General features: G+C 36.9%; 1 protein-coding gene across 1 annotated transcript in view; it reads right to left on the reverse strand.

Moving 5' to 3' along the window:
- RYR2 (ryanodine receptor 2) overlaps window positions 1-21,168 on the reverse strand; it is a 735,760-nt gene that overhangs the window by 381,400 nt on the left and 333,192 nt on the right. Inside the window, exons 9-10 of the mRNA XM_071207362.1 lie at window positions 12,315-12,389; window positions 2,424-2,580 (exon numbers count right to left, since the gene is read on the reverse strand). Of these exons, the coding sequence (XP_071063463.1) occupies window positions 2,424-2,580; window positions 12,315-12,389 (232 nt within the window). The remainder of the gene's footprint in view (window positions 1-2,423; window positions 2,581-12,314; window positions 12,390-21,168) is intronic.

The following is a 21,168-nucleotide window of genomic DNA, read 5'->3' on the forward strand; positions in this document are numbered from 1 at the left end:
CACCAGGAACCGAACCAGGGAACTCCCATGTGGTAGGCAGGAGCTCAATCGTTTGAGCCACATCTACTTCCCAATATATCTTTCTTAACAAACGAAATATCCAGGATTTCTTAAGAACAAGAAAAAGTCCCCTTACATTCTTTACATTCTCACACACCTTCCATTTTGATCTCCTGAAAGTATTTCAGGTTAAAGATTAGTGTGTGTCCTTCCACATTTATCATATATGAATATATGATTATACAAACACACATGGATTTTTTATAGGTAAACAAATTAGATTTGCAAGACCTAGTATCTTATGACTGGCTTGCATTCACTCAAAAACAACATCATGGTTATTTTTCCAGATCAGTACATTCTGATAGCTAATACCATTCAATATTATGGACAGATCCATACTTTACTGAATATGAAAGTATTCAGTACTTTACTGAGTCTTGTTAAGGTTTTTGCCATAACAAACAATGTTGAAATTAACTCAGAAATATCATTACCTGTTAGCATTATTTTATTTCTGTAGGACACCCTGACCCCACTGCCCAAAATATGTAATTGCTGGATGAAACGCTATATGCATACAAGAAGAATTCTGAAATATGTCCATTATATACTGTCAAAGGGAGATAGAACGGACTAAAACTACATCCTCATTTTATAAATGTATAGATATTTTCAAAGTAAGAAAAATAATAGATTCAGAAGGAAATTCATCAATTACACAATTATAGGAAATTTCTTACTTATATACATTTTTCTGTTTTTACCAAACTTTCTAAAATCAGAAGAAAAAATTATCAAAGGCCTAAAAATTTAAATAGCTACAAATAATTATAATTCCTTATGTTTCTTACAATTATCTAAATCATGTATGTTTTCTTGTATCAGTCAGAAATGATTTATATGAATTATATCATTAAGAATTTTGTGAAAAGAGTTTATTTCCCTAAGTAACAAAATATATATTCTTTATTTTCTGACTGACTGGTGAAGCCTAGACCAAAGGAATTAATGTAAAAAGAAAGGTCAATGGCATCAAGATAACTACAAACCCAAGGTCTGCAAATACCCCCAAAGTTAAAAAAAATTTGCATTTATAAAGCTACAAGTTCTGTGAAGTGACATGACAACATTTTAAGATTAACAACATGAAATTAATTAAGCACACAGAAAATTGGTCTTTAAGAAAAATGTTTTCTCCAAGCAACAAATAATTAATCCTTTGTTAATTCTTACAAAATATTTAGAGAATACTTAACTGACATATAGATATCTCGAAAGAAAGTATAAATATAAAATCTAAGGCAAAAAATGAAAAAAGGTACTTGTACTTACTTGGGAGTCTTACTAACCCAAATCTTGACATTGTAAGAAATATATGTAATGGTTTTATCATTCCTCGTCTTATACTACTACTATCATAAATCCAAACTGGATTCAGGCAGAATGCAAAATATAGGGAAGTGTGCAGAATACTGAGATTCTTCCAGCAGAGAAAGCAAACAAAAAACTAGGTTTTAAAAAGATGAGCCTTGTCTAACACTCTGAAGGTGCTACCGAGATGAGCAGATAGTAATTTTAGAAACACAAATCAATATCAAACTTTTATCTGCAACACAAGAATAAAGTTTTGTCTTTCTGAGCCAAAACCAGTAATTTAATATCATTCCTATGACTATGTCCAAGTTTCATGAAATTAGGGGCTGAATTATGCAATTATTATGAAAATGAATACAAAAGACACTTGGTGTTTGTAAACTGAACATGTGATTTACAAGTATACCTGAGATAGCAAATGGGCAGGGCATTGATTAAATTGCAGAGGCATGACAGGGAATCCAATTTTATTGTGGGGTAGGTAGGCTGGAAATGAATTCTTGAGTACTGTTTGGGCCTAGTTGTATTGATGCATCAACATTCCAACCTGGCTTTGGTGTGCCTTAATTTTTTTGCTGTTCCACTCATCATCTAGTCTGGAGATGAAATTCTCCTTAAATATCTAAAGGTCTCTGGAGGTTCTATTTTAACAAAAGATTCAGTAGAAATAAGAAAAACAGTTTACATATTTGAATGGATATAAAATATTTCTTCGAAAAAAAAGATTCTGGTATGCCTTACCATCATAGTGTCATACAACAAAAGTACTATATTTGTGGTAACGCTGTGCCTAAGAAAACAGAAAGTCACTGGATGGCTTCATCATGTCTAAATAACCACAGAACTATGAGCCTGGTGCATTACTTGGGTAGATTTTAGTAGTTTAGGAAATGAGTTTTACTGGAGAGAAATGGATGGAAAAGAAACTGGGAATTGGAAATATGTATAAATAATGCTTATATCATTTCTTTCTGAGTTTCTAAAAACAAAGGGAATATAATAGGTATATACTTAGAGGTAATCAAAAATGGTATTTTCTGTCTTACCTTGGAAGAACGGAAGGTAAATGCTGTTGATTTTACATCAGCTTTTTCTTTGTCCATTAGTAGAAGGTTTTTATCTTCCATGAGACTCAAATATTTTCCCGTTGTTACATGTCGTAGTCGGAATGGCTGACCCCATCTTATGTGGCTTCCACTCCATCTACCAAAAAAATTTAGGACTTGATCCAATAACATCCACAATAATAGAAGAAGTATCAATTAAAATGTTTATGTCAGGCAATCAAGAAGGGTGCTTTTCTTAAATTTTCTTGTTGGAGTTCTCAAAGTCCTTATTACGTGGATGGTGTTAATTTCATTTTACCAATAATGAAATGGTAATTCAGAATGATTAAGTAATATCCACTTAATAATAAGTAGTACTGAAATTTAATGTCTTCTGGCTTTCAATATTACACTATACATTACACAATAATAACTAAGAGCCTGTGTTCCACGTCAAACTCTAATCAGGAGTCATAGATAAAGAAATTATAACTGTAAATGATATTTTACAAATTATTAGTTAAAAACTTTTCCTGTATTTGTACAGATTTGAAAATAACAATATTATACTCAATATTATACTCAATAATTAATTGGAACACACACACATACATAAACTAAAATATATGCAGAACATATTTACCTGGCAAAAATCAATTTTGACGCTTTAAAATTTAATATTGTGAGATAATCATATCATTAAAAATCAATAAACATGCCAAGCTCAGTTAATGGAGGAAGAATAGTATCTTCAACAAATGGTGCTGGGAAAACTGGACATCCACATGTGAAAGAATGAAAGTTTGTCCCTAACGTTACACATACACAAAAATGAACTCAAAATGGGGAAGCAGCTGTGGCTCAGTCAGTTGGGCTCCTGTCTACCATATGGGAGACCCTGGGTTCGTGTTCCAGGGCCTCCTTGTGGAGGCAGGCTCGCCCACACACTGTGGAGAGCCACTCGGCCCACAGATGCCTTGCAGTACTGTCTGGTCCGCAAGCACCGTGGAGAGCTGACTCAGCAAGAAAGGGAAACAAGCAAAAACACAGAAGAACGTGCAGTGAATGGATACAGAGAGCAGACAACAAGCAAGCCACAAAGGGTGAGGGGAAATAAAATAAATAATACAGACACAGAAGAACACACAATGAACGGACACAGAGAGGAGACAGCACATAAAAAGCCATAGGAGGGGCGGAGTAAAAAAATGAACTCAAAATGGATCAAAGACCTAAATTTAAGAGTTTAAGCTATAAAACTCTTAAAATAAAACACAGAGACAAATCTTCATAACCTTGGATATAGCAATGGTTTCTTAAAAATAATGTCAAAAGCACAGGTAATAAAAGAAAAAATAGATAATCCTGACTTCATCAAAACTAAAATTTTTGTACATCAAAGAACAGTATCAAGAGAGTGAAAACACCATCCACAGAATGGGAGAAATTGTTGCAATTCATTTATCTCATGAGGGTTTAATATCCAGAATATATAAAGAACTGTTACAACAACAAAAAGACAACCCAATTAAAAAATGGGCAAAGGATTGATTACACATTTCTCCAAAGAAGATACATCAATGGCCAAGAAGCACATGAAAAGATGCTTAACACATCATTAGCCAGGGGAGGAATGCAATTCAAAACTAAAATGAGATACCACATCACAACTACAGGGATTGCTATAATCAAAGAAAAGGAAAATAACAAATGGTGATGATAATGATATAAAGACACTGGAACCTTAGCACACTGCTAGCAGCAATGTAGAATGATGAAGCTGCTGTGAAAAACAGTTTGAAATTTCTTGAAAAATTAAACACAGAACTACCATATAACTCAGCAATTCCACTTCTAGATATACATCCCCAAAAACTGAAAGCAAGGACTCAGATACTTATAAGCCAATGTTCAAGAATGTGCAAATTTCAATTAACATGGGAAGCGGCTGTGGCTCAATCAGTTGGGCTCCCAACTACCATATGGGAGGCCCTGGGTTCATGTCCCGGGGCCTCCTTGTGAAGGCAGGCTTGCCCACACACCGCGGAGAGCCGCTGGCCTGCAAGTGCCGCAGAGTGCCACCCAGCCCGCAAGCACCGCAGAAAGCTGATTCAGCAAGGTGATGCAACAAAAAGGGAGACAAGGAAAAAACACAGAAGCGTTCACAGCGAATGGACACAGAGAGCAGACAGCAAGCAAGCTGCAAGGTTGGGGGCGGGAATAAAAAAAAATTTTATAAAAAAAAAAAAACTTCAGTTAACATGGTATTGTACAAAGCAAGGACTGAATAGATATTGAGATACGTAAAATCAAGTTTTAAAAGACTCAAAATATTAATAAATGAGTGGGAAATATTTACCATGGAAATGAAAACCAAAAAAAAAAAAGTGATGGCAAAGTTGATACTAGAAAAATTAGAATTCAAGGCAAAATGCATTAGAAGGGGTACTCTAAAATTGAACCATAAAGATTTTTTTAAAAAGACAATTACAATAGAAGATTTTATAATGCATAATGAATCAAAGAGATTTTAAAAAAAATAAGAGTATGGAGAATTTCAATTATGGTTTGCTCAATTAAAAATTCTGTTTTAATACATATTAATAAAAATTGAAACCTCTACATTCTACAAATTGAGAACACTTTCTTCAAATTCACTGATCATAGTACACTACATATAACAATTTTACATAGTTTTCCTAATCCATTTTTTAATTTGAGATACTAGAATGAAAAAGTAACAGAATGTCGTTGTAATAAGGTTAAAAAGACAACTAATTTGAAGTCTCTCAACTATATTAATAATCATGTATAATAAACCTTGATAACACCATATTGTTTTAAAATGAAATTAAAGTTTCTATCAACAATAACATGTTAAATGATTTCTAGTTTAATAATAAACAAGCCCTGTGTAGTTTCCTCTTATAAAATTAAGTGTATTGTTTACAAATACTATGAAAAACATAATTATCTTGAATATTCATTTCTATTGATTGAAGACATATTTGAATATTTTCTCCAAAATTGATTCATCTTAGCCATCCTAGAAAATGGCTTCGTTTTCAAAACAGTCCAAATACATACTTTTAACAGAATTTATTGAGATGGCTCTGGATACTAAGATCAAATCTATTTTAATTGGGTTCATATGTACAAGTGCTCCTTTCAAGTCACTATGGGGATTCGAATAGAAAAGAAATGAATTTGGCCAGTTTTCAAAGCAAAATTAATTGTGAAGCTTAAGCATATCTTCTTAGCTTATGGACAACTCAAATTAGTCTGATCTTATATGTCCTTGGCCCAAAAGAAAGGAGGGCAAGCCCAGGAAAATCAAGAAGAAAAAAAATAATACCTAGAAAAATTGAAATGAGTAATAGTACTAGATTTCTTTAAATTCCCTGTGGTCATAAACCAGAAAACTGATCTGTATGTATTATCTATATTTACTTCTCTCAAAGGAAATGGAAAGTATTGGCCACTGTTCATGATATGTCAACCTTTGATTTTGTTGATATGTAACATATAAGAAACTGAAATTTAAAATATATATAACAAATTTATAACTGCAATTATCATTCCCATTACAGCAACTATCATATATCTCAGTTATTATGCTCTTGTAAAATTTGAATTATAGTAAAATATAGGAGAGCTTTTTATATGAAATTTTACTCTCTACATTACAGCTTACTTTAATAAATTGTTCCTAACACTAAAGGTTTTTGACAATATTTATTTTATTTGTAAAAGCATGCAAAATAAAAGATATAATGGCTGGAGTAAAAAAAACAAATATATAGTCTGGCACTGCACTGATGGAAAGAAAAAAAGAATATTCAAATACCATAATAAAAACATTGTGATTTGGAAACATAGTTCTATTATAAATATCAAACAGGATTTCTGACTATAATAGCCTAAGTAAAAATTAATAATTATGGGCCATTGCTCATAATAACTCTAATGCAATTTAATCTGGTCATTCATGAAAAATCCAAAGTAGGTCAAAGATTTACCTTAATCCAAACAAACAAACAAACAAAATAACCTTATAATTATATGTGACCCCTCTGCTCTTTGTTGTAGACAAGAAAGTGAAATGGTATTAATCTGGAGTGAGAGAAGAAAACAAAAGCATCTGTCTTTACTCTTTAAAAGGGTTGAGAAACTATCTACCTTTTGCAATCAAATTCCTCTCAGTATCTTCGAGATTATGAGAAGTATCATAAAATAACTACAATGGTAAAAGACCTCTTTCACCTCCAGCTGACGATAAGACCATGTCTTTCCTATATATCATCCAAATTGAAAATTAAAATAAACTCCATACTTTCTATTTCAAAACTTCAAAAAAGAGCCAACAGTAGAGAAACAGAATTAAGACCACTTAATGGAAAGGTGCGCAGAAGACTGGAGAATAATCTGTATTTATGTGATTATGTCTCATCAATAAAAGTATTTGTCAATAAAAATGAAATTCCATCAGCTTTCCAGAAGCTCTCATGCACTTTTTAAACTATAAAACTGAGATAGATTTAGGGACTTATCTGCTTAAAAAAACATCTACTTGTTTAAGTGCACAATCATGAAGGGAAGGCATATCTACACACATATAGGTATATACCTATACAAATATAGGTATATAGAGATAGAGGTACTGGAGATTGAACCTAAGACCGCATACATGGGAAGCAGGTGCACAACTACTGTGCTGCATCTGCTCCCCAATGAGAAGAGCTGGTTTGCTCATTTGTTTGTTTGTTTTTGTTTTTAGAAGTACCAGGGATCAAACCCAGGACCTTGTACATGGGAAGCAGATGCTCAGCCACTTCAGATACACCTGTTCCCCCATATCTATACATTTTGAAAATGCATCTAGAATCCATTTCTTAAAGGCAGTGAAACCTCTTATTTTTGTTGGTCATTTAATCTTGTGTACCATTTCTCTAAGTTGTCATTTTCATAATGCACAGGACATAGGTAACATATATATAAATTTCAGGGAAGCGGACTTGGCCCAATGGATAGGGCATCCACCTACCACATGGGAGGTCCGTGGTTCAAACCCTAGGCCTCCTTGACTCATGTAGAGCTGGCCCATGCACAGTGCTGATGCGTGCAAGGAGTGCCCTGCCACGCAGGGGTGTCCCCCATGTAGGGGAGCCTGTGCCCCGTAAGGAGAGCCGCCCAGCATGAAAGAAAGTGCAGCCTGCCCAAGAATGGCACTACACACACAGAAAGCTGACACAACAAGATGACGCGACAAAAAGAAACACAGATTTCTGGTACCACTGATAAGGATAGAAGTGCTTACAGAAGAACACACAGCAAATGGTCACAGAGAGCAGACAACTGGGGGGGGTGGGGAGGGGTGAGAAATAAATAAATAAATAAATAAATTTCACACCTTCTTTCTCTAAGATCTCTGAGTAATTTTCCAACCATAGAAATGTTATGAGTTTTTCCTCCTTTTGCCTCCTAAATCTGTCTCTACCTCATTCCTCTCACAATTTTTTCTAGGTGTTAGAACCTTGTGCTTAAAGTACAGCTAAAAGTGTACAGTTCCACTGATGCTGAGATAAGACAGATAAAAGAGGGGGAAAAAATGCCTTCCTCTTTGCCCTCCATTTAAATGTAGGACATCAGACTGGAAATCTCAGGAGACATATGCACTCAAATAATGGAGTTTGTTTCAAAAATCCTAGCCAAAGACACAAATATGTTAGTGGGTATTCACTTATGATATTCCATATTCTTATTGCCCACTAAATACAGTGCTCTGGTAAGAAGTAGATAAAAATAGAATGTGACATGTTCAGGGGATCAAAAGAAGATAACGAGGAAGCAAGGAGACTGTAGATATTTGGTGTGAGATACATTCTTTAAATCAATTTGTGCTCCACACACATGCCTGCAAAGAACTTTTTTGTTGCTTCAGTGATTCATGTTTGACCTCAAGATCTTTACAATCAAAGAACGGGAAGTAACTGAATAAATACAAGTCAGTGTTTTCTCATACCCTTCTATAAAACATGCAATCCACTAAATCACATCCTATATAAACCCAGACACTTTGGATTATCACCTTCAAAAGATGATTCAACGCTGATCAGCAATCCTACCAATTCTTTGTTAAACTTAATCTCACCAATGTCCACTTCACACTGCCCTTACATATCGAATTTAAACCTTTTACCTGATATCTGCTGATGACCCTCACTCATGAAACACTTAGAGTGAAAGTAATTATCAGATGATTATATCCTCATTTCCATCACCAAGTTTATAAACCTATGTGTAACTGCAGCTATCTCATTCTTCTTTTCCAATTACAATGGAGAAAGTCTCCTTATGCCATCAAGGATCAATCCCTACACTCTTTAGTCTAGCTCTAGATCTTACCTATTTTTACCCTATCAAGGACTTGAATGCTTGAGTTTATTCACTCTCTCCTCTGTGGTCAATGTCTCTTTCCCAATCAGATAATGCCCAGCATCACATAAATATGGTTATGCTTAAATATTTCAGAACTATTACTTAACCCCACAGGTTGCGCAAACTGCCTACAAGCTACTTTCTAAAATGTACATTGACATATAATTCTATACAAACAGAATTCTCTATTAACGGCAATGTGGTCTCTATCTATGCAATAGAGTTTTGGAAATAATATTCCAGGAAATCACAGAATTTATTTGACATACTTTGTTAGGAGACAATTCTTCATGGGTCCCTTACATTTCTGCACATCTGAGCAAGGGGCATTGACAACATTATTCAGGACTATCACCTCAAGCTTTGGAAAATAGAGATATAATGTCTCCCTCTGGGGAAAAGAACAGATTTGCTTCCAGATGTTGTCTTCCCATGGGGCAAAAGTTAGGCTCTGGGTTCCCAAACTGTGTCATAAACCCCTTAAGAAGCATCCACCTAGCCCAAACCCTCTGTGTTCTCATGGATTAAGGAGCAAGGGGAACTGATATAAACATGAAGCTCATGTGACTTTGTGTGCTGTGAATAATCATGTCTTTTGTTTCTGATCCAGGAGTCTCTTGTCTTCTCCCAGTATGTATGCAACTGTGGCAGGTCAACATATTAGCTTGCACGTAGGGGCAAACCTCAGACTCTTCAGAGTCTTGGCAGCTGTGAGACCTGGAATTTGTAGTTTGTGTGTCTTAAGAAATTCTGCCTCTCAGACCCACCCTATGTCTGCAAAGGCGGTTGTTTCCTTCTACAGTGTAACTGAATAAGCTGTACTTACAGACTGACAAATTGAATGTAGCTTTTTTTTCACCATGAAAAGCCCAAGTACCTCACATAACTTTAAACAATCTCTGCCTTGTCACCTAAATAATAACCAAGCCTCAAAGAAACTGTCTCTGCTACCTCTATTACCTAATTTCTCTTCATTTCAATAAATGATTGAAATCCTCAAAGGTATTTAAACCAATATAATGAACACTTGTATGTACCCATGTATCTTAAGATATATTAAAAACACAATAGAAGTCCCTGTCCCAGAGTTAACTTCTACACTGAATGTGGATGAATATCATTCTACTGAACATATTTAACTCTTTATACTCCTACTACATATGTATATATCTACAATAATGCATAGGATTGTTTTCATGTTTTAAACTTTATATAAATGGCATCATACCAAATGCATTCTTCTGCAAATTACTTTTTTGTTAAACAATTTGTTTTAAAATTCATCCATGTTTAGATATATAGTTCTATTTTATTCATTTTCACTGCCATATAATAGTTATTTAATGACTGTCACAATTTATCATTTTTTCTATTGATGGATATTTAGGTTGTTTTCAAGTTTTTATTATTATAAATTATACCACCAGGAATATTCTTTTAATGTCCCCAATGATCATGCTCTAAAATTTCTCTAGACCAGTAGAATGTCAACTGGTGATGTACCCCCTCTCCCACTACAGACATGGGTAGTTTTAAAGAATTCAACTTCCAGATCCACAATTTCCTTATGCATTATTTCCTACATTGAGCTGCCTGAGAACTTAACCACTGACAAGAAGTTTGGTTAGTTTTCCTTCCCCACCCCATCTTTGTCACTCATTCTTTTCTCATTATACAAAAAGCAAAAATAAAAGACATTATTTTCACCCATCCTGAATCTACTGAGATGAGTTGCACAGAAGCATGAAAACCTCTGTGTCTCAAAAAAAACTTATCTAACATATTTGGTGTCAGCAAATCTGGCTTTAAGTACAATACCACTGCAACCTTCCCACTTGGTTCATTAAGAGATGCATTTCCCATAAAACTTTACTCTTTAAAAGCAATATTTAGTGAAAGTTTTAATAGCTGGTTTTGATCAACTGTGCGTTTATATATGAGAAAGTTCATAGCATTAATTAATAATTATTATTAATGGTGACAATATAGAATAAGTTTTTAACAGTTATAGTCTTACTGTCACAGGGAAAAATAAAAAATAACATTAGTTTATATACATGATATATGTATGTTTGGTAAGTATATGACTTATAAGGGGAACAGGGAAAATATTTTGATCATAAAAATATATTACCTTGGAATAAAATTCTGTCATGGAAGAATAATAGAAACATGGTCTCAAGGAAAAAAAAAGAATAATTGTATATTTTTTAGTGACAAAGAACACTAGGTTCATGATTCTTTAAAATACATGTGGCAGGTATTAAGTAACAGTGGTATGTATAGTCAGGTAGATACTCTTAAAGAGGGGTAAACTTTTTTTATTTTAAATGTCACTTTTATTATATTTTAAATGTCACTTCTTAAAATTCACTGGAAGTTACATTCCATGCATCTATATAAACTGATGATGAAAAATTTTCTTTGTCAATTTTTCAAAGTGCAAGGACATATACAGTTTTTCAAAATTATTTTATGTGATATGTGAGCAAAAAACAATTGAAGATTACACTAAACTATTTTGATCATCATTAGATGAGCAATAACCTCAGAACAAAATGTCTACAAAGACAACTATTCTATAATGAGATAGTCCCAACCAAAACCATGAAATCTAAACCATAAAATCAATAGTTCCTTTGAAGTGCAATATATTAGGGATATAAACACATTGAAAACATGTTCCTTTTAAGGCAAAGGACTGAACCTTCCAATCATTTACAAAATCTTATTGATACTTTAATCTTTTATAAAAGAGTTCAAAATGACACCTGTCCCATCAATACTGCACTTATGTAAAGGAACTAAAAGCAAATCTTCATGGAGCTTTTAGAAGATGAGCATATCATCGGTCACGAGATAAAAACTGTGATGTGTGTGTGTGTATACTTATTATTATAATGAATACACAGTGACTGTGTGGAAATTCAAATTTCTTACTCTGCTATCAAGCAATTTGTAAGTAAAGACTATGACTACTAGTAAGACTGCTGTACTCTTGTTTATGCTGAAGTTTCCTCTGTCTTCCATGTGCCTTTAGAAAGCTAAATCTACAGTCCATCAGACCTGAAATATGAGGCAGACCTGCAAACAATTTGTCTTGTCACCAAAGTTCACATCACTCTGTTCTAGAAGCACTTTCTGCCAGAAGATATATGGCCTGGGATACAATGATGTTACAAAAACAAATGCAGTGAAAGGCAAAAGTGGATTGTCCAAAATCACTGCTTATTTCTCAAGTTGACCACCTGAGTGGACCTAGGCTAATGAAAGAGAAATTAAGGCAGAAGGACATAGAAGAGGAAAGAGGAACTCTCTGCCACCTTTACAGTCTTCTGACTACTTGCTCGTTGGATGTTGTTAACATGACCATTTTGCATTGAAGTACGGGTCAAGGACACTAGAATTAGTTTGTGCATTTGGAGTATGAGGCTGTTAAGAAGTTCTACTTACGCAACCCTTAGCGTCTCTAGTCTCCAAAGGGAGCGTGCGTGGACAGATACAGCACCTCCTTCATAATGAACAGTTCTGTGGGAAAAGAGAAAGCACAACCTTGAGTTTAACCTGTCACAAGCCAATTAAAAGAGTAAAGCATGTGGGAAAAGTCTGTGGATAAACAGTTCAAGTTCTACTTTTGGCAGGAGACCTTATAGCTGGAACTAAACATAACCAAATAACAGTAACAGTGGTCCACGTAAGTTTGCCCTGAATAAACTTTTGGTGTAAGCATTCTCTGTGTGCCACTCTTTCTTCCTCACTTTCTCTCTCTCTTCAACCAAAGAATGGATTCGCCTTACTCATTTAACTAGGCCCATGAAAGTCCTCAGCTATCAGAAAATGAGAAATGTCACCAGACCTTATCAAATGTTCCCTGGGGAGCAGGCGCTAACTCACTCCCAGTTGGGGGCCGCTGACCTACATCAGCGGTTCTCAATCTTTACTAAGTATTATAATCACCTCCAGGGCTTGCTGAAACACAGAGTGCTGGGCTCCACCACAGAGATTCTAATTTACTAAGTATGGGGTGAGGCCCGAGAATTTGTATATCTAACAAGTTCCTAAAGGCCGTGGCTGCGGCTGGCCCATATTCTGAGAACAGGGCTAGCACTATTATTCTGTTAGGGCACTGGTTCTTCACAATGCATGTATAGTAGAATCCACGATATGCCTGGGGAACTTCAAATATTCAAATGAGCAGACAACACTCAAACCAATTAAATTAGAATCTCTGGGTATATACTTTGAATATGAATGACAAAATACAGAAATAGTATTTGTGTGTGTGTGTATCTATTTATATATAGACATACACATACATATATACAGATACAGCTAAGATTTTTAAATCAATCAGACCTTTAAAAAATGACCTTGTAACACCCAGCAAGAGGGCAACTAAGGAAGGCGCTCCTACAGTCAGCTTGTGCTACAGGGCAGTTAGTAATCACCCAGAGCTATCTCAAGTACCTGTTTGGGGGCTCCAGGAGACCAGAAGAGCATCCTGCCACATCCTTGAAGGAATGGAAGGAGGACACTTCCCATCTGCAGGGAAAACTGGTAAGTAGAGGCTCCACGCCCAGGAGGCCAGAGTCCATCCTCTACTGGAGGAACAAGCCACCTGGGGAGCTGTTCCATGGCTGGAATTGGAAGCTCCACTTCCCAAAAATGGGGGAGGAAGAGACAGTTGGACACCAGCTTCAGCTACGGATGAGTAAATTCAGCAGGCTACAGTCTAATCCTGAGGACAGCTGAAGTTTGAGCCTGTCCAGGTCAGAAGGAGGCTGGGAGATGCCATCTTAACTCTGCACCAGGCATGAGGGAAAGCAGGGCAGACTGAAAATTACAGTGCTAGTGGGGACCAGCTTCTTTCCATCCAGATCAGACTGAAGCTCTAGCATAGGCCCCCGTGCCACCTCCAGCAGGGAGGAGGCTGGGGGGACCTGCACCAGCCTCTCCAGGCAGCTACAGGCCACACCACAGAGGATGGTGGTCATCCTACTCTGGTGGCACAAGCTGCCTCAGGAATTACTCCATGCCTGGAATTGGAAGTTCTATTTCTCAAAAACGACAGGAAGAGATGGTAGGCCACTGAGTTCAGCTACTGATTAGTAAATTCGGCTGGCTAAAGTATAACCCTAAGAACAACTAAACATTGAACCAGTCCAAGTAGGAAAGAGGCCAGTAGCTGTGTTTTTTACTCAGCCCCCAGCATGAGGGGAAGCTGGGCTGATTTAAAATCACAGTGATGGTGGGGACCAGCTTCTTTCACCCAGATCAGCCTGCAGCCCTAGGCTAGGCTTCAGCCCTACCTCTGGCAGGGAGGAGGCTGGCAGGCCCTGCACAAGCCTATCCAGGTAGCTGCAGGTACCTTTGGCTGCACAGATTGAATAATTAGAAGTCTACCAGGGCAACTGCAGTCATCTTGGACCCATACAGCATAGATTACTGCCCACACTTGCAGCCCCATACCCACCCCAGGCAGGGGAGAAAGGGCTATGAAGCTTCATCAGTCTCTCTGAGCAACTACAGTCTAGGCCTGCACAGCCTGGATTATTACACATGGCTGTAGCTCTGTCCCTACCCCTGGCAAGAGAAAACATTAGGAAAAGCTTCATTGGTCCCTGGAGCAATGAGAGCAGCTTGAGTTTCCACAGGTTTTAGCACCAACTATATGTATGGCTCCTACTGCACAACCAGCAAGGGAGAAAGAGCAGGAAGCCCTAAACTAAAAAGAAAAACTGCACCCAGAATAAATACTCCAGTAAGGCAAATGACAAGAAAGCAACAAAAAACTACAATCCACACCAAGAAACAGGAAGATATGGCCCAGTTAAAGGAACAAGGTAAGCCTCCAGATGACATAAAGGAGTTGAGAAAACTAATCATAGATGTTCAAACGAATCTCCTTAATAAATTCAATGAAATGGCTAAAGAGATTAAGGATATTAAGAATACATTTGATAAGCACAAAGAATAATTTGAAAGCATACATAGAAAAATAGCATATCTTATGAGAATGAAAGGGACAATAAATGAAATTAAGCATACACTGGAAGTATACAATAGCAGATTTGAGGAGACAGAAGAAAGAACTGGTGAGCCTGAAGAAATGGCCTCTGAAAGCAAACATATAAAAGAAAAGATGGAGAAATGAATGGAAAAAATTGAACAAGGTCTCAGGGAAATAAACAACAGCAAGAGATGTGCAAACCTATATGTCATGGCTTTCACAGAAAGAGAAGGAAAAAGGGGCAGAAGGAATATTCAAAGAAATAATGGTAGAAAATTTCCCAACCCTATAAAACAACATGGATATCTGCGTCCAAGAAGCACAACATACTCCCATCCGAAATTAATCTGAATTGATAAACTCCAAGACACATACTAATCAAAATGTCAAATGCCAAAGACAAAGAGAGAATTCTGAAAGCAGCAAGAGAAAAGCAATGCATAACATATAAGGAATATCCAATAAGATTAAATGCCAATTTCTCATCACAAACAATAGAGGCAAAAAGACAATGGTATATTTAAGATACTGCAAGAGAAAAACTTTCAGTCAAGAATCTTACATCCAACAAGACTGTCTTTCAAAAATGAGGGAGAGTTTAGAATACTCACAGATAAAAAGAAACAGAGAGTTTGTAACCAAGAGACTGGCTTTGCAGGAAATACTAAAGGGTATGCTACAGCCTGAAAAGAAAAGACAGGAGAGAGAGGCTTGAAGATTATATCAGAAAATGAAGATTATATCAGCAAAAGTAACTAAAAGTCTCAAAAGAGTGAAGATAAAACATGACAGGTAAAACCCAAATATTTAGGAATAAACTTAACCAACAATGCAAAGCACTTGTATTAAAGAAACTACTACTCGTTTAAAAATATTTTTATTTTTTATTTATTTATTTTTTTTAAAAGATTTATTTATTTATTTAATTTCCCCCCCTCCCCTGGTTGTCTGTTCTTGGTGTCTATTTGCTGCGTCTTGTTTCTTTGTCCGCTTCTGTTGTCGTCAGTGGCACGGGAAGTGTGGGCGGCGCCATTTCTGGGCAGGCTGCTCTTTCTTTTTCACGCTGGGCGGCTCTCCTCACGGGCGCACTCCTTGCACGTGGGGGCCACGCGGGGGACACCCTTGCGTGGCACGGCACTCCTTGCGCGCATCAGCGCTGTGCCTGGCCAGCTCCACACGGGTCAAGGAGGCCCGGGGTTTGAACCGCGGACCTCCCATATGGTAGATGGACGCCCTAACCACTGGGCCAAAGTCCGTTTCCCTAAAAAATATTTTTAAAAAGACCTAAATAATTGGAAGAACATTCCATGCTCACGGATTGGTAGACTAAACATCATTAAGATGTCAATTTTACTCAAATTGATATACAGGTTCATGAAATCCTGGTAAAAATTCCACTCGCATTTTTTAAAGAAATAGAAAGCACAATTATCAAATTTGTTTGGAAGGGTGAGAGGTTCTGAATAGCCAGAAATATCTTAAAAAGGAAAAGCAAAGTTGGAGAACTCTCTCTTCCAGACTCTTTATCATATTACCTAGCTACAGTGGTAAAAAAAAACACTGTATGCCACTTGTATTGGCATAATGACAGATACACAGACCAATGAAACCAAACTGCTGGTTCAGAAACAAACTCTCACATCTAGAGGTCAAGAGATTTTTGACAAGCCTGCCAAACCCACCCAGCTCAAGCCGAACAGTCCATTCAACAAATGCTGCTGGAAGAACTGGATAACCATAGACAAAAGAAGAAAGAAGACCCCTATCTCACACCTTAAACAAAAATGGAACAAAAACCTAAATATAAAAATAAGAACCATAGAGCTTCTAGAAGAAAATGTAGGAAAATATCTTCAAGACTTGGTGATAGGTGGTAGACTCTTAAAGGAGATAGAGGAGGACTGAGATGGACTGCTGATGTTTAATGTATGTAGAAATTTCAATTAACTTTACTGTAAAAGAGTGGAAATGTATAGAGTTGATGGTAACACATCATAGTGAGTAGCAGCTGGTTTATAAATGGGAATGTGGCTGAAAGGGGTAGTGTAGGGATGTAAATGCCAATTGAAAGAAAGCTAGAAAATAGTCTAGGGACTGAGTAACACAGAAAACCAAGAGGTAGATGAGAATTGCGGTTGATGGCACAGATGTAAGAGTGTCCTTTGTGAGCTACAGCAGATGTACATCACTATTACAGAGTGGTAGGAATGTGGAGAGGCATGGGAAAAAATACAACTAGAGTGACCTGTGGACTGTGGTTAAAGTAGTAATGTAATATTCATGCATCAATGCCAAAGATGCACTGTGTTGATAGTGGGGGAGTATGGGAAATGTGTGGAAAATGTATGCTGTGTACCTGGTAATAATCTGATGATATTATCTCATAATCTGTAACAAAAGTTCTACCATGGTGTGATGTGTTGATGGAAGGGTATTGTATGAAAGTTAGTACATGCGCATGATTGTTTTGTAAGTTTACAACTTCTGTCATAAAAATATATTTTAAAAAATAATAGGGTAGTTTGGGGGGAAAGCCACCTAATGTAAAACAAGGATTATAGTTTGTAGTAAGATTTTGATGATATTCTTTCATAACTTATATCAATATCTCACAACAATGCAAGGTGTTGGTGGTGGGTTGATGTATGGGATTCCTGTATGATGTTATGCATGTTTGCTTTGTAAGTTCACAACTCTTACACTTATTGTTTATGTATGTTCATGTATAAATGATATTAAAAAATAGGGCAGTTTGGGGAGAAAATACACCAAATGTAAGATAATTTGGTTAGTAGTAATATTTTAAGGATGCTCTTAAATCATTAGTTAAAAATGTTTCACAACAATGCAAGGTATTGGTGGTGGGGTGAAGTATGAGAACCCTGTATGATGCTATGTATGTTTGTTCTTTAAGTTCACAACTATTATTCTACACTTATTGTTTATGTATGTTTATGTATGAGTGATATACCTCAATAATTTTTTTAATTAAAAAAAAATGACCATGTACTTAGTCATAAAGAAAAACATCAGGTTTTTAAAAAGTAAAGATTTTTACAAATCACATTTATCATAATCAACAAAATGAGAAACAAATACTAAAGAGAAGACCAAAAAAGAACTTGGAAAATTAGGAAACTCTCCTACATAATTCATAGGTAGAAGAGGAAATCAAACCTATGCCTTACCTAGAACATAGTGAAAATAAAAGAATACTTCATGGGAAGTGGACTTGGCCCAGTGGTTAGGGCGTCGATCTACCACATGGGAGGTCTGCAGTTCAAACCCTGGGCCTCCTTGACCCATGTGGAGCTGGCCCACGCACAGTGCTGATACACGCAACAAGTGCCGTGCCACGCAGGGATGTCCCCGCGTAGGGGAGCCCCACGCACAAGGAGTGTGCCCTGTAAGGAGAGCCACCCAGTGTGAAAGAAAGTACAGCCTGCCCAGGAATGGTGCTGCACACACGGGGAACTGACACAACAAGATGACACAACAAAAAGAAACACAGATTCCCACGCCACTGACAAACAACAGAAGCGGACAAAGAAGAACGCGCAGCAAAACAGACACAGAGAACAGACAACTGGGGTGGGGGTGGGGGGGAAGGGGAGAGAAATAAATAAATAAATCTTTTAAAAACAAAAGAATACTTCATAATAAACTATGTTTCACAAGTAAACTTTACCTAGTCAGTATTCTGACTCATTGATGAATACAGCTTTCTTCTTTTTTTGAGAGGGGAGGGTCCTTCCAAGTGCCATCTACTCTAGAAGTTCCCCCTTACTTTGGAGGTTCTGAGTGTAACCCAGACACCTTACTAGGTGGACTGCTGCTTCTTACTGAAAAAGCTTCTCGGTTCCAAATGCTGCCACTTCTTGAAAAAATTTTAATGCCTGGCATTCCTCTCTAATGCCTCTTTGGGGAGAGGTTCCCCAAAATCCAGACTGAGAAGGTAGGCATCAGGACAGCAGAAGGTGGGAGAATGGTTGGTGAAAGTGGTTTATAGATAAAAGAGTATGTGGGACTCATTCTCTTCTGAATCCCAAAAAGCAACATCTGAAGGCTTGTAGTAATCCTTCTAGATGCGCTAAGACCCTGTGATGTGCTTTTAAGTAAAATAAACAAGATGGAAAATTGTATATTGTCTTAGTTTGCCATAGGACTGCAGATAAAAAGTATGAGAAATGGGTTGGCTTTTACAAAGGGGATTTATTTGAAGTAAAAGCTTATAGGTCCAAGGCCGTAAAATGTCCAAATCAAGGCATCAGCAGAAATGCTTTTTCAGGCTCCTGCCACATAGTGAAGCAGGATGGCCACCAGTCTCTGCTGAGGTCTCTGCCTTCCTCTTCAGAATCTACTGTCTACCAGAGCTCAGCTGTGGGCAAACACTGCACAGGGTTCATCACTTCAGCCTTGGGCTGCTCTGTGAGCCCAGGCCCTCAGGGACCTCTGTGCTCCACTGGTTGCAGACTCCAGGACCTCTCTTAGCCCTCAGGGCTTCTGTGTTTTCCTCCGGTCCTCTTTCACACATGGCATATATTTATAATAAAATTTTATATGACACGTAATTAGTGGACTTTAGTAAAGAATCATAAAACACATTTACACCAAGAATCAAAGATTCTACAATGTAAAGAGAACCATCTACCTTGCAAGTACACTCTTTTCTTTCATTGTGAGTTGTACCCCAAAACTCCTTCACTAGGCTACACTAGTTATTAGCTCACTTTTTTTTTGCAGGGCACTAAGAAGTTTATAATCACTTTCACATTTGTTATTAAACTTCTGAAGATGCCTCTTCTAATAGGATCTTGTGCAAGTTACTTTACTTCTCTGTACCTCATTTTCTTCATATGTAAAATGGGGATAGATTTCCTTGGACTATTATGATTATTGAATAAATGCTATTGCCCATGCTAAGCCCTAGAATAGTCTTTACACAGTAAACATTAGGTCCGAAGAGGATGACAATGATGATTTGCACAATCATTCCATACCCCAAGAATTCAATAATTTTTATTTGAATTTGAGAGTTACCAAATCAATAGTATTATGTACTTCTTGATATTCAAAGTGTTAAGTCCAATTTATAAAATCACTTGTGAAAACATGTGGGAAATGAAGCTTACCTAATATGTTAGTCACCTAAAGGAGTGCTGATGCAAAATACCAGAGATCTGTTAGCTTTTATAAAGGGAATTTATTTGGGGTAGAAGCTTACAGTTACCAGGACATAAAGTGTAAGTTACTTCCTTCACCAAAGTCTATTGCCATGTGTTAGAGCAAGATGGCTGCCAACATCTGCAAACGTTTAGGCTTCCTCTTCCTCTTAAGGCTCCATGGTCCCAACTTCTTCCAATATCATCTGTAGGCTGGGATAAGTCTCATCTCTCTACAGGGGTGTATTTCTCTGTGGGCGCAGCTGCTGTGCTCTCTCCACAAAACCAACTGTAATTTATCAGGCAAACAGTTTGTCTCTCTTCCTGGGACCTCTGCCACGTTTAATGAAGGCTTCTCTCTTCCTCATATATCTGCTTCTCTGTGTATGTACTTCCTGGGGCTCCAGCGTTAACACTCCATTCTCTGCTCTGCTGTGTCATTTTCACCAAGGGGGTGGGGACTCAACTTCCTACTGACGTGGCCCAATCAAAGCCTTAATCATAATTTAATCAAGTAAACATGAAACCTCTGTATCCAATACAATCTAATATGCCCAGAGGTACAGACCAGTTTACAAAAATGCAATCCAATATCTATTTTTGGAATTCATCACAATATCAAACTGCTACACTTAGTCTTCATTCTTAACTCAGCACAGGTCAGTGCTCCTGCTTTGCAATGTGTTCTCAAATCATAAGAGTCCTTCCAGGGTATGATAGCCTGGGTAAAAATAGGTGCACAGGGTTCCTTTCCCACCATGAGCTACATTACCCCTTTGCTTTTAGTAGTTCTAGATATCAAACAAAATAATTCTGAATATATTTTGCACTCTTAGAATTCATGTACAAATCAATGTGGACTTTTGGTATCAGCTGTAATATACTTTGATAGTAAAGTCAAGTTGCAAAAATAATGCATACATTAGACAAATTAAAAAGATACTTTTTTTCATGACCATCATCTCTCTCTTCCAAAAATCTACTTCTTTGGCTCTCAGTACAGCCTTGCCAAGTGTCTTCAGGACTGTTGAGGCTGGCAGTCCATTCCAGACTTTCACTACCACCATGCAAGGGTGATACCGCAAATGAATGACAAATTTCTGCTGTAAAGGGCCGGAGAGTTAATACTAAAGAC

The sequence above is a fragment of the Dasypus novemcinctus genome, chromosome 13, assembly GCF_030445035.2.
Source record: "Dasypus novemcinctus isolate mDasNov1 chromosome 13, mDasNov1.1.hap2, whole genome shotgun sequence".
In the NCBI taxonomy this organism is placed as follows: domain Eukaryota; kingdom Metazoa; phylum Chordata; class Mammalia; order Cingulata; family Dasypodidae; genus Dasypus; species Dasypus novemcinctus.